The sequence below is a fragment of the Globicephala melas genome, chromosome 3 (assembly GCF_963455315.2).
Source record: "Globicephala melas chromosome 3, mGloMel1.2, whole genome shotgun sequence".
Lineage (NCBI taxonomy): Eukaryota > Metazoa > Chordata > Mammalia > Artiodactyla > Delphinidae > Globicephala > Globicephala melas.
The window spans coordinates 132,509,077-132,523,130 of record NC_083316.1 but is presented as its reverse complement, the minus strand read 5'-3'; the positions used below and the strand labels follow the sequence as shown (position 1 = coordinate 132,523,130).

General features: G+C 45.1%; 1 protein-coding gene across 3 annotated transcripts in view; it reads right to left on the bottom strand.

The window, feature by feature from the left end:
• CYFIP2 (cytoplasmic FMR1 interacting protein 2) overlaps positions 1 to 14,054 on the bottom strand; it is a 131,683-nt gene that overhangs the window by 73,085 nt on the left and 44,544 nt on the right. For 2 of the 3 annotated variants that reach the window (XM_060296541.1, XM_060296542.1), the window contains exons 14-19: positions 7,022 to 7,188; positions 6,115 to 6,262; positions 3,789 to 3,863; positions 2,727 to 2,880; positions 1,442 to 1,598; positions 825 to 921 (exon numbers count right to left, since the gene is read on the bottom strand). In XM_060296541.1, the coding sequence (XP_060152524.1) occupies positions 825 to 921; positions 1,442 to 1,598; positions 2,727 to 2,880; positions 3,789 to 3,863; positions 6,115 to 6,262; positions 7,022 to 7,188 (798 nt within the window). The remainder of the gene's footprint in view (positions 1 to 824; positions 922 to 1,441; positions 1,599 to 2,726; positions 2,881 to 3,788; positions 3,864 to 6,114; positions 6,263 to 7,021; positions 7,189 to 14,054) is intronic. The other variant, XM_060296543.1, reaches the window with a different exon arrangement.

Sequence of the window (14,054 nt, the reverse complement as noted above, 5' to 3'; positions counted from 1 at the left end):
CCTACCAGTGCTAGAATGAGACTCTATAAGCTGTGTGATGTGGAGGTAATGATACTTGAACACTCTAAGATTTATTATCTGTAAAATAGACAGTAGCATACACTTCTTAAATTACTGTAAAGACTATTTAAAATGTCCATAAAGTGCTTAGTACTATACCTGGCAAATGGTAAACATATAATAATTGATAGGTAGCATTACTGTTATTATTATTAGCCAATTAATCCAACTGTAAAAGACCCATTAGAAATTAATTTTACCCATGCAGTTCTAAAGTTTGCCATCCCTGAACATCTGAAAAAGAAAGACTAACATCTGTTCTAGGTCCCTTTTGATGATACTGATGTTTACAAAGGTCAGTGTCCAAAGCAAGTCACTGATCTCCCATGCTATGGTCTGAATGTTTGTGGCCCCCCAAAATTCATGTGTTGAAATCCTAACCCCCAAAGGTGATGGAATTAGGAGGTGGGGCCTTTGGGAGGTGATGAGGTCACGAGGATGGAGCCTTCGTGAATGGGATCAGTGCTCTTATAAAAGAGACCCAAAGAGCTCCCTGGCCCCGTCCACCATATAAGGACATGGCAAGAAGTCTGGGACCCAGAAGAGGGCCCTCCCCTGACCAGGTTGGCACCCTGACCTCAGACTTCTAGCCTCCAGAACTGTGAGAAATACATTCCTGTTGTTTATAGGCCCCGCAGTCTGTGGTATCTCATTACAGCAGCCCAAATGGACTAAGACACCCCACTTTGTGCCCAGCTAGAGACCTGAAGAGTCCAGACTCTTGGAACACGATTAGAAGAACAAAAGGAGAAACAATCACTTGCCTCAGCTTCGATCTCATCGTACAGGAACTGCTTTTTAAACTTAGTCAGAGCATAGTAGGCGCTGTCGTTGTACAGATCCAAAGGGTAGAGGACGTATCTGAAGAGGGAAAAACAACGGCCAGTAGCTCACTAATGATCTCTCTTAAGGCAGGCAGATTTAAACTTGCTTAGGAAATATGAACAGCTGGGTGAACAAATTCAGAGTTAGGAAAAAGAGACCCTTTCAGGGTCTAGGATGTTTCCAGCCTCCACTTAGGAATGACTTACTTTACTGTCTGCCCACAGAAAGCAAAGTCCATGATGTTAATAAATGCAAGGCCTGAAAAAAATCAGTCTGGGACTAAAAGAAATCTGGTGGCCGTTAAGGCCATTAGCTTCCCTATCCCCAGAGATGATAATTTTCCCAGCGTGGCTGTTATGAGCCTGGGAAGGGCAGCTGGGCTGGTAGATTTCTGAACCTTTCTGCAAGGCTGAGTCACATCTGGTGGTGATTTGATCCTGGGTGGGGCACACTGCCTCATCTGAAAAGTTCTGGAAAGAACAGGGCTCGCTGGCTGGCGAACTGCCTTCTACCTGCACCTCGGGAACCTCCTTGCTGGCCCAACCCTGCCTCTTACTCCATCATGGAAGGTTCTTTGGTTTCCAGGATATGGTCTGTTAGAATCCAGGGCATGGACATCTCAATAGGGAACTGGATTCGCCGGCCCATGGTTAACTCCAGGAAGAATTCTCGGAACCAGAGCTGGGAGAGGTCGCAACACTGCTGCAGGGCTTCTGGAAGCATAAGGGAGAGAGCCTTGGGTTACACATCAGAAGCACCTGAAGATCTTAGCTCTTACTGGGTTTTTTTAAACTTTTATTCTTCTTTCATTGTGCTAGGTACAGAGCAGGTACTGACGAAAATGACTCGATCAGTAGACCCTGCTCTCCTGTACCTGAAGGCCAGCCTAACGTCTATTTAGAAGACAGTGTTTGGGGAATTCCCTGGTGGTCCAGTGGTTAGGATCCCATGCTTTCATTGCCAAGGGCGTGGGTTCAATCCCTGGTCAGAGAACTAAGATCCCGCAAGCTGTGCAGTGTGGCCAAAAAAAAAAAAAAAAAAAGAAGACAATGTTTGTTCACCCAGCAGTGTGTGTGTGTGTGTGTGTGTCGGGGGGCAGTGATGTTTTAGAGCTTTAGATGCCCCTACAATTTCCATCGTGTCCTTACAAAGCCATCCTGAAAACATGCTAGCTAAGTGTCAAAGTGTGCTTGCTGTAAGTGTCAAGACAGATCCACGAGTGCCCGCTTTTAACTGGACTGCAGCCATGACCCTTGCTCGTGATAATTATGGGTCCCTTACAGAGGTCTTGAAGACCCTTCCTAGGCTGCTCCCTATGGAGAAGTTTGGGCTGTTTAAGATCACTCTTTTCAATACCAACAGACACATCGCCCCTCCCAGGACCCTGGGATGCTGCTCTCCCTCCACTCCCCACCCCTGTCCCACGTGCACATGCATCCCACCAACAGGAGAGGTGGAGCAGGGGACTTGGGATCCAGGTGCAGTCCGGGAGCCTCCTTTGCTAGGAGCAACGGGCACTAATCAGCTCAGCGCTGCTGCTTAAAAACAAAAGGCTGACCTGGTCCTTGCGTGTGTCTGAGGGTGTCACCTGTTTGTGATCCCGCTTTACTGGGAACTTCATAACAAATTAGCTACGAATATCTACCAGATTTAGCTGAGTCAGAATAGCTGGACTGAGCCTGGCCTTTCCCAGAGTCTACTGGAAAGTGTGCCTTTTTTCTTTGGTGGCAAAATGTGCCCCTTTGGGTAGATGATCACGTCTCTTTGCAACTTCTGGCCCGACAGCCTTAGACGCTCTAGTCCCTAGGAGCCCTCCCCCTGCCCCCGACAGGGTGGCTCACCACTGATGTTGAGCAGGTGGGTGAAGAAGAAGGACTGCTTGTGGAAGTCCTCTATGGCGAGGACGATGGGTCCATCCAGGCTGCTCCGCAGGGTCTTCTTGGAGCCACTTTTGTCTGCGATGAGCGATTCAAGCATGGTCCGCACCATGTACAGCTTGAAAAAGAAAGGAAGATGGGAAGGTCAGGGGCTGGCCTTCCATCCAGGGGAAAAGGTTGCTTTGTGCTGTGTTTCTATTCTTTTTTTCTGAAGATATCTGCCCTTAAAAAGCACTGTCTTAAGGAAGCACCAGTTTAGGGTTGGAGAAGTAAATTTGGAATGTGTAACCTTCAAGAGGGAGACTGGCCAGCCTGGCAGGATGTTCTGCCTGGGGCCGGCGGCCTCCCGGGTGGGAGGACCTGGTAATACCAGGTCTTTCAAGGCCCAGGGTCCTGCCTGCTCTGCTTGGCCCAGGCCGTGGGCATCAGAGGAGAACCTCATTCCATGTCACCCTGGAGTCGCTCCCTGCTTTACTGGACAGCCACGGTGGCACCAGGGGTAGAGCACTGAACTCAGAGTCAAAAGAATGGGGTTCAAGGCTAGGTACGCCCCTGACTTTCTGTGTGACCTTGGGCAACAAAGTCCCACTCTGGGCCTCAGTTTTCTTATCTGCTAACGTGAGGAGGTTGCACCAGATGCTTTCTCCAACCAGTCCCTTTCAGCTCTGACATTCCAAGGAACTGTGAAATGGGGTAGGATCAGAGCAAGCCCCCCACCACCTCAGGTTTCCGACCCTCAAGACCGAGGGACAGCGCCTCTGCAGGTATCAGCTGCATGGTACAGCTTGCCGAAATGCTGGGTGGATAGCAGGTGAAGATCGGTACTTACACAGGAGGCCTACTAGACAATTAACTCCTGCTTACAGAGAGCCTTAAGTGCAAAGGGCGCAAGTGCTAATCTACATCTTTCCACATCATGTGTCTTTGAATCTTAGGGCTGGAAGGGGCCGTGAACAGCCAGGCTAGTCCATTCCTGCTGCCTCCTGGAGAAGGGTACCCAACCAACCCAGCCAGGCGGTGTTATACCAGGGATCGGCAGCCTCTTCGGCCCTGTGTGCCACCAGTGGGGTGAAACAAAGCCCGCGGGGACCACTGGCAGGCCTAAGACATAGATAGGAGAGAGGAGGAGGGAATGGGAGGGCAGGAGAGACAGGGAAGAGGGAGAGAGAGAAGAGAGAGAGAGAGAGAGAAAAGCAAGAGGTATTGTATACGGTGGGAAAGCCGCCACGACTGCTAGAGGCCATCTGCCGACCACCTCTGAGATGCTCCAACCTCCCTCTGCCACCACGTCCATGCTGGCCGCCTCTGATCTTCTCTAGGACCACACCCACCACGCGCCTGGCCTGGGCTGGGCAGCACGGCCACAGAAAGGAGTGGCACGCCATCCCTGGCACAGCACTTTCCTTTGTGGTGAAGGAACTACGGGGCTGCTGGTTTATCAGGCAGCCCACCCTCTGCAACCCTGTCGGTGGGCACGGCTGACCATCCCTAAGACTCGAGAGGCACTGCTCTAATGACGGCCTTTGGAGGCCTCCAAGAGAGGAGTCTTCAATCCAGTCTGTGTGGGTGTCGACTGATTGGTACCAAATTCTAACGATTTGAAAAACCATTTCATCCCTAAGAGGGGAAACGTTTTCCCCACCTACTTTTACTAAACAAAGCATTTAATTCACCAGAACAGTAACCTCCCAGCTCTGCCAGATGCCACGTCTACTGTGCTCCCAAGGCCCTAACAGAGCCCCAGGGTGGGAGTCAGGAGACCTGGTTCTCGTCCCACCTCCATCTAAACTCACCTTGTGACTTGGACAAGTCACTTCCCCTCTCTGGACCTCAGTTTCCCCATCTGCAAAATAGGGGGAGGAACTAGTTTGCGACTAGTTTGTCTCTAAGGGCTCTTCCAAGCTGACTGTCTAGGAGTCTATGAAGTGTGTCTGTGCCACCCTAACATGACTTGGGGGTGTCGGGGGGCCTAACTGTTGGTGACACTCCTTCTCATATTATCTTTATAAATGCTCCGTTCTCCCTCCCTGCCCCCCACCCCTCTCTCATTCTCTGCCTGTTGGCCCCCTTTTGCAACCTCCTCCTTTCCAGTTTCTCTTTTGCCTCGCCTGGAAGCAACACCCAGAAGCCCTGCTCAGCCCCTCCAAGCCATTCTGGACTGGAAAGGTCTCTAGCCTTTGGCATGACACAGAACCGTCTGTAGAAGCTTCCTTGAGAAGTTCCATGTCTCTTGAGCAGGCAAGAAAAGTGCAAAGGGGTCTGTGAGCTGCGGGCCAAGGGAAGCTACGATGCCAGTGCTGAGAACCCAGCTGTCCCGGGTGCTGCCTCCTTGCCCCCACCCCGTGCCCAGACACAGACACACATACAGTGAGAAGCGTCAGGGGTGGGCCTCAGATGGCTCATCTCAGATGATTCAAGGAATCAGGATTTCAGAGATGAGAGAGGTTTAAAGGTCATGTGAAGCTGGAGTTCCCAGCCTGGGGCTTTGGGGGCCTGTAAGACCTTTAAAAGCTATAATGGGTCCATATGCTTTTTCTCAATAGCTCAAAAAGCCTACCAGAAACTATTTACCCTTAAGTAGGGGGCAAGGATTTAACTAAGATGACTAGGTTCTTTACTTTTTTTTTCTGTAATTCTACCGACTACTTTGGATAAGCCACAGACAACCTCTCGCTGTTGAAAAAGCTCCGGTTGGCAACTCTGAATATCTCTGATTATTAGACTTTCTCTAAGTGGTTGAGGGCTTTGGATACTTGTGATGTTGGTGGCGGGGGGTACGGGGAATAACAAAAGCGGTGTTTTGTCAGTAACGTGATCTCATCCAAAGTTTTCATTTAACGGAGAAGATAACCAGAGCTCAGAGAGGTCAAGGCACTTGCCCAAGATCCCGCAGCAAGTCAGAGGCAGAACTTAGGAATTCCCAAGCTAGGACATCACTACAGGGGAAGCGGGGGTCAGCGTTCATTAAACAGGGACAGGATAGATGCATACAGATTTCACTTTAAACTTCTCCTATACTTTGGAACCTGCACTTCACAGGGCTAGGACAGCCGGTCCTGGTATTACCCCCCTTTGCCAGATTAGACAACTGAGGCACAAAGAGATCTGTGTAACGTGCCCGAGGTCACACAGGTATCTAGGACTAGAATCCAGGTCTCCTGAATCTTAAGTCAGTGGTCCTTCCTCTTATATCAAAACAAGATGGCAGAATAAGACTAGAGCAGCCGCTTGACCCTGCCCCTCCTGCCTGAGGACCCCCAGCCCCACTGCCCCATGGTCCAGCCAGGATGACCTACCATAGCCTGGCTGGCCTCTGAGTCAGCAGAGCTGGCCTGTGCCTGGAGCCGCTTACCTGTGTGCTGGAGGGCCCCACGGCACGGCGGGGCACCTTGATGTCAAATCCACCTTTGGGGTCCTTCTCCCCTCTCAAGCACGGGTCATTGGGGGGCTCTCGGCCTCCCTCCCAGTCACAGATGGTTTTCCGAATTGCCTGTAGGACACTGGGGAAGGAAGAACCTGGATTCAGACCAGCTGGAAAGAGGCACTGCAAGCCTGTTTCTAGAGGCCATGGTGTTCCAGGACTACGTGCCTTAGAACTCCTGGCACGCTTGTGAAACATGCTCACTCCAGGGCCCCATCCCCAGGGATGCTGGCTTAACAGATTGGAGGTGCAGCCCAGACGTCTGCATTTTACAAGTGCCCCGGTGATTCTGAGGCCCACTGGCTGTCTGAGAACTCAGCTCTGAGGCCACACAGTGGGAGAGAACCTGAGTGAAGGATGGCTAGTTTTCTTTTTGCTTACAGGACAGTTTCATTAGTCCATTTAAATCTCTGTATATTTAAAACTTGAATAATAGCTTATATCTGTGGCACACTTGCTCCATGCTGCTGTGTGCTTAGGTCTATACACGGATTATCTCATTTCATCATCCCAACAGCCCAGGGAGTAGGTACCATCATCATCCACAGTTTACAAATGAGGGAAACTGGGGTGTAGAGAAGGTAAGTAACATGACTAAGTTCACACAGCTAGACAGTGGTGGATATGGGCTCCAAACCCAGAGATGGAGGCTTAATTCATCCCAAACGTCCAATCTCCTGAAAGGGCCTCATAGGACTTGCTGGAACTCACTGGAAGGTCCGTTTGTGTTCAGACACTTCCCTGGAAGCTGACTGATCTGGGAACGTCCTCTGTGGCCTGCACCCAGCACCCCCGATTTTGGATGTGGCCCCCTGAAAAAGGCCATCTGAAGACCCACCTGATGAGGACATTCTTCTTCTTCCGCACTGCCTGCCTGAGGGGTTCACGCAGGGTCACCTGGGCAAAGTCCTGCAGGGCTGCGTAGATGGTGTTCCTGATGGCCTGGTTGAAGACGCTCTCCATCCTGCCCATGAGCACCTGCAGGCCTTTGATCATGGCGATCACCTGGCCAGGCACAGATCGAGGTCAGGCTCACTGTGCCTTGGCATACCCGTCTGTCCGGTACCCTCACCACATCTCCGGGGGGGTGCTGGAGGAGACATCCTGAAGCACGAGGCCAGCGAGTGCTACTCAGAGTGTCAGTTCACGGCTGGGTGGAAACGTGTGCCAGAAGAGAAATCAGCACTCCGCCTCCCTCATCAAGGAAGCGCTGCTACAGAGCAGAGGCGTCAGCCACATGCTGCGCGTGTGCCTCACCATCAGCTGACTTTCATTCTGGCACCGGCCCCCATCTTGCCGCTGACTGGTGACGACTGGCAGCTGGTCCATGGACCATGTTTTGAGCAGCACTCTGACTTTGAGAGGTCTCTCCACATCCCATGTACCCACAGACAATATCAAATAGAACTTCTTTCTATAGAATTTTTACAATCTTTGCTTTTGAAGTGATTTGGCCAGTTGCTGCTTGAGTCCATAAAATAGGATTCCTATAGAAGTCTTGTGGGGAAAGGCTTCTGCCCTTCTATTTACCTCCTCCCTAGCCCCTTAACTCACTTATCTGTCTGCAGAGGTGGGGAAACAGGTAACTAGGATGCGTGTAGCGTCACTTTGACCTTGGCGCTCACTTGGGATCTGTCTGCCTGTGGGGTGTGTCCTCTCCTCTGGGTGCCTGTCTTGTCCTTGCGGTAATCACCCCTCTCCATCCCAAGGATGGGAGGTGTATATTTATGCAGCTGCTTTGCCTGTTTCCCAGTGCGAAGTTTCATGGGATGGGGGAGGAATAGGAAGCCTGGTGTGGCCTTGAGTGAAGTCACATTCTCTGGTCCAGCTTTACCAAACCTGATCCTTTGGCCCCCGTCAGCCTCAAGTGCTAACTTCTAGATTAGCTCAGAATTCAGAGGGGAGGGAGATCAGCTCGGTGTTTTGTGACCACCTAGAGGGGTGGGATAGGGAGGGTGGGAGGGAGATGTAAGAGGGAGGAGATATGGGGATATAAGTATATGTATAGCTGATTCACTTTGTTATAAAGCAGAAACTAACACACCATCGTAAAGCAATTATACTCCAATAAAGATGTTAAAAAAAAAAAAAGGAATTCAGAGGGAAAAGCCTTGTCAAATCAGCCTCCTGACAACTGCCACACTTGTCACACCCCTCATGACATGGTCGATTTCCTCCCTCTGCACCAGACTGTAAGCACTGCAGGGGTGAGGCCTGGCATGCTGTGTAGGCTCCATCCCTGGGGCCCGGGGCCCTGGTGGGCCCTCAAGAGATTTTTCTTGAAAAGCAATGAGTAAATGAATGAATGAGCTTAGATGCTAAGGCTTTATGTTCCTCCAAACTGTAAATGAAGAAATAGAACATTCGAGGCAGGAGAAATAGTGAGAATAGTTCAGAAGGTAAGAATTTTCACTAGAACCAACAGTCTAATGGTTTTGCTGAAGAGAACCTTTATAGTGCAGAAATGAGACAGAAGCTCTAAAGGAATGTTAATTCATAAAAGAATCTGGGCTCCTGGCTGGCAAAGAAACTAGGAAATAAGGGACAAAGGAAGGACAAAATAATGAAGACTTTTCAGAATAACTCCAAACACAGAAGAGTATGCAGATCTGTTAGACCTAAGGGAAAATCTTTGCAACTTTGGGCTAGGCCGAGATTCCTTAGCTAGAACACAAAAAATCACAAACCACAGAATAATAAATAAGTTGAACTTCCTCAAAATTAAAAACAGGTGCTCTTTGGAAGGCACCCCCCCCAAAAAAAATGAAAAGACAAAGTCACCGATTAGAAAAAATATTTGCAACGTATTTGTGAATAAGGACTTGTATCTAGAATATATAAAGATTCTCACAATTTAATAGTAAGAAGATGGAAAGCTAATTGTAAAAAATGGGCAAAAGATTTCAACAGACAACACTTCACAAAGGAAGATGTATGAATAGCCAATAAGCACATGAAAAGATGCTCAATATCATTAATCTTCAGGGAAATGCAAATTGAAACCTCAGTGAGATGTACTAAATATCCATTAGAATGGCTAAGATTAATAAGACTGACAGCACCAGCACTGTGAGGGTGTGTGCAACAGAACCCTCATATATAACTGGTGGGAATATAAAACGGTACACCCGCTTTGGAAAACTGTTTGGCAGTTTCTTAAAAAGTTAAACATACACCTCCAATATGACCATTCCAAGAGAAATAAAAACCTATGTCTACACAAACACTTATACTCAAATATTTAAAGCAACTTTGCTTACATTGGCCAAAAGCTGGAAATGGCCCAATGTTTATCAACAATTGAATAGATACACAAATTGTAGAATAGCCACGCAATGGAAAAATACTCAGCAATGAAACGAAACAAACTATTGATACAAGAAACAATGTGGATGAATCTCAAAATTATTATGCTGAGTGAAAAAGCCACACGCACAAAATACATACTATATGATTCCACTTAAATAAAATTGTAGAAAATGAAAACAAATCTATGGTGACAAAAGGTGTGATTGTTTAGGGCCAAGGATGGAGGGAAGGATGGATTGCAAATGGCATACGAAGCCTTAAAGGGAGATGAAAATGTTCTGCATCTTGTGTTTTTGGTTTCACAGGTATATATACAACTGTCAAAACTTTGTGAATTATACACTTTAAATGGATGCAGCTTACCAAATGTAAATTATACCTTAGTAAAGCTCATTGAAAAAAACAATAATATTCTCGTGGAGATAGCACATTCACGACACAAGGGTTGGGCGTGATTAAAAAAAAAGAAACATTCAGAGAACAAGATGGAGCTTTTGGACATTTAAAATATTATAGACAAAATAAAAAATACTAACAGAGTTGAAAACTGAAATTAAGGAAATATCCCATAAAGCAGAACAAAAATAAGTGATATGCAATAAGACAGAAAAGATAGGAAAATTAGACACTAACTCCTGGGCATCCAACATCTGACAGATAGAAAACCCAGAAAGACAGAACAGAGAAAACAGAGAGGAGGAAATTATCAAAATTAAAATTCAAGAAAATTTCCCAGACCTACGGAACTTGTATTTCCACACTGCAATGGCCTATTTAGTGTCCCAAACAATGAATGCAAAAGGCCCTTATCATGATGCCTTACAGTGAAACTTCAGAAAAACTGTGATAAAGAGATGAGACTATAAGATTCTACAGATGAAAACGAAAGAATAAAGTTAGACTCACATTTCCTAATTTCAAAACTTACTACAAAGTTACAGTAATCAAAATGGTATGGTATTGGCATATAGAAAGACATATAGATCAATGAAAGAGATCTGAAAGCCCAGAAATAAACCCTTACATTTACAGTCAATTGATTTTTGACAAGAGTACCAAGACAATTCAATGGAGAAAGAATACGCTTTCCAACAACTGGTGCTGGGACAACTGGACATCTGCACGCAAAAGAATGAAGTTTGACCCCTACTCACACCATATACAAAAATTAACTAAAAATGACCAAAGAACTAAATGTAAGAATTGAAACTATAAAAATCTCCGAAGAAAACATAGGAGTAAATCTTTGAGAACTTGGATTAGGCAATGGTTTCTTAGATATGACACCAAAAGCACAAGTGACAAAAGGAAAAATAAAAGGAACTTCATCAAAATTGAAAACTTTTGTGCTTCAAAGGATACCATATAGAAAGTAAAAAGACAATCCATGGAATGGAGGAAAATTTTTTCAAATTATATGTCTGATAAGGGACTTGTATCCAGAATATATAAAAACTCTTTCTTTTGGTGTTTGAATATTGATATATTTTTAAATATACCAGTTCTGGGAAACAAGATGCATAATAAAATTTTTTCCTCTTTTTCATTTTGGCTCATAAATGTGGCTGCATTTTAGAAAACAGTCCCTATTTTCCTGGTAACCATGGCAAATTAGTTAGCTTTTTCTGATACAGAATATATAAAAACTCTTATACTTCAAAAATAAAAAGACAAATAACCTAAAATAAAATGGGCAAAGAATCTGAACAGACATTTCTCCAAAGAAGCTATGCAGACAGCCAATAAGCACATGAAAAGGTGCTCAATATCATTAGTTATTAGGGATATGCAAGTCAAAACCACCATGAGAAACTACTTCACAACTAGGATGGCTAAAATAAAAAAGACCATAAGTGATGACAAGGATATGAAGAAATTGCAACTCTCGCACACTGCTGATGAAAATGTAAGATGGTGCAGCTGCTTTGGAAAACAGTTTTTACAGTTCCTCAAATTTTTAAACGTAGAGTTACCACGTGACCCAGTAATTCTGCTTCTAGGTATATACACAAGAGAATGAAACACATTTCCACACAAATACTTGTACACGAATGTACATATCAGCATATTCATGATAGCCAAAAAGTTGAAACAACCCAAATTTGTGAATATATAAACAAATATGATATATTCATACAATGGAATATTATTCAATCATAAAGGAATGAAGTACTGATATATACTAGAACATGGATGAACCCTGAAAACATCATGCTAAGTGAAAGAAGCCAGTCACAAAGGATCACATATTATATGGCTCCATTTAAATATAATCTCCAGAAGAGGCAAAACTATGCAGACAGAAAGTAGATTAGTGGTTGCCAGAGGCTGGTGGGGAAAGAGATGAATGGCAAATGACCACTAATGGGTATGGGTTTTTTTGGGGGGATAACAAAAATGTTATAAAATTAGGCAGTGGTAATGGTTTCACAGCTCTGAATATACTAAAAATAAGTGTACACTTTAAAGGGTGAATTTGTTTATATATAAATTATATCTCAATAATGCGATTATTAAAAAATTATACAGAGGAAAAAATAACAAGGAAACAGGGATTAGACTAGAATCCAACTTTTCAGCAGCAACACTAAAAGCTAGAGAACAATGGAATAATACCTTCAAAATTCTGGGAAAAAATTATTTACAATTTAAAACTCTCTAGCCACTCACTATGAGTGAATTTAGAAGTGAAACATTTTCAGATATTCAAGATCTCAGAAATACTTTCCTCCATAATCCCTTTCTTAGAAAGCTTTGGAGGATATACTCCACCAATATAAAGAGAGAGTCAGCCCTGGGGTCCAATACAGAAGAGGGACAAAGGGAATCCCAGGGTAATGATGATGAGATATCTCAGATCAGTAACTGAACAACAGATCTAGAGACAAATCAGTTCAGATTGGAGAGAAGGAAAAGGGGCTTCAGCGGGAATGGCTCCAAGGAAAAAAAAGAGTAATAAAATTCATAAAATAATGATTGTGATTAGCTCTTTCGTAGGAAGTTTTACATTGGTATGTTTGAGGGCTCCTTTTTTATTGGATCATAGAAAACTTATCAAACAAAAAGGCAAAAGCTGTGCCAGAAAAGAGATGTATTCATATTAGACCACATGACTCAGCAATGAACAGTTACTCAGTTATAGTAATACAGAGCAACTGTTAATTTAACCAAAAAGTGTTAAATTGCCACTTTGGGAAGATAGGAGAAAGGAATTGGGTGTATTGGGGGTGGAAATGGGAGGTAGAGATGAAAGAACTAAACTGTTTTCTCCCAAAGTACGAAATCAATAGAAAATGCCATAAATTGAAAAACCAGGGAACAGCCCCATCAGGCTGTTAGTGGAAGTACAGAGATAAATACCAGAAGAAATAGCTTGACAAGGTGAAAAGATGTTTCCTATTTTGGGACTCAGGGAGGAGTGAGGTGGTGCAGGTTACTGTAATATTTTTGCCTTGTTTTAGTGTTGTTTAATGCCACGTAAAATTACTTTTCTTTCTTTCTTTACAATTTAATTTAATTAATTATTTTTATACAGCAGGTTCTTATTACTTATCTATTTTATACATATTAGTGTATATATGTCAATCCCAATCTCCCAATTCATCCCACCACCACCACCGCACCCCCCAGAATTACTTTTCTTAAATTTATTTTTACATGGTTTACTAACAAAATAAAAATTATAAAACCTCTCAATGTAAAGTAAGGACTAGAAGGAAATACAGAAAATGCCACTGGTGGTTGTAGTTGGATGATTTTCTGAGACTGTGGGAAGGTGAGTGTAGGAGTGGGGTTGAGAGGAGCATTTCCTAAACTACCTATGGTGCCTACGTATTGCTTTTATTAAAGAAAGAAAGGTATAAACAGTTTTACAAAGTTGTATGTCCTCTTCGACTGAAAGTCTCATTTTATATAAATAGGCTTGAGGAGGACTTTCTCGCCCAGTGATGACTGGGCAACTGTCTTCCAGGCTGACTATTTGCAATGGAAGTGCTAGGAGGTCAGGACCACTCAGCTCAATGCCAAGTGTGATTACAATCTGTCTGGGGAGAGAGGAGAGACCCACACGACCATCAGCGGGTGAACACATCAACCAAATGGGGTGAGTCCACGCAACGGACTATCACTCAGTCATAAAAGGGAATGCAGGCTTCCCTGGTGGCGCAGTGGTTGGGAGTCCGCCTGCCGATGCAGGGGATGCGGGTTCGTGCCCCGGTCCGGGAAGATCCCACATGCCACAGAGTGGCTGGGCCCGTGAGCCATGGCCACTAAGCCTGCGTGTCCAGAGCCTGTGCTCCGCAACGGGAAAGGCCACAGCAGTGAGAGGCCCGCGTACCGCAAAAAAAAAAAAAAAAAAAAAAGGGAATGCAGTACTGATTTGTGCTACAATGGAGGGACCTTGAAAACATGAAGTAAAAGAAGCCAGACACAAAAACCACATATGATACGATTCTCCTTATAGGAAACAGCCAAAATAGGGAACTCCATAGAGACAGAAGGAGACTGCTTAGGGCTGCAGGGATAGGGAATAGGGGGTGACTGTACCGGGTTCTTCTTGAGGT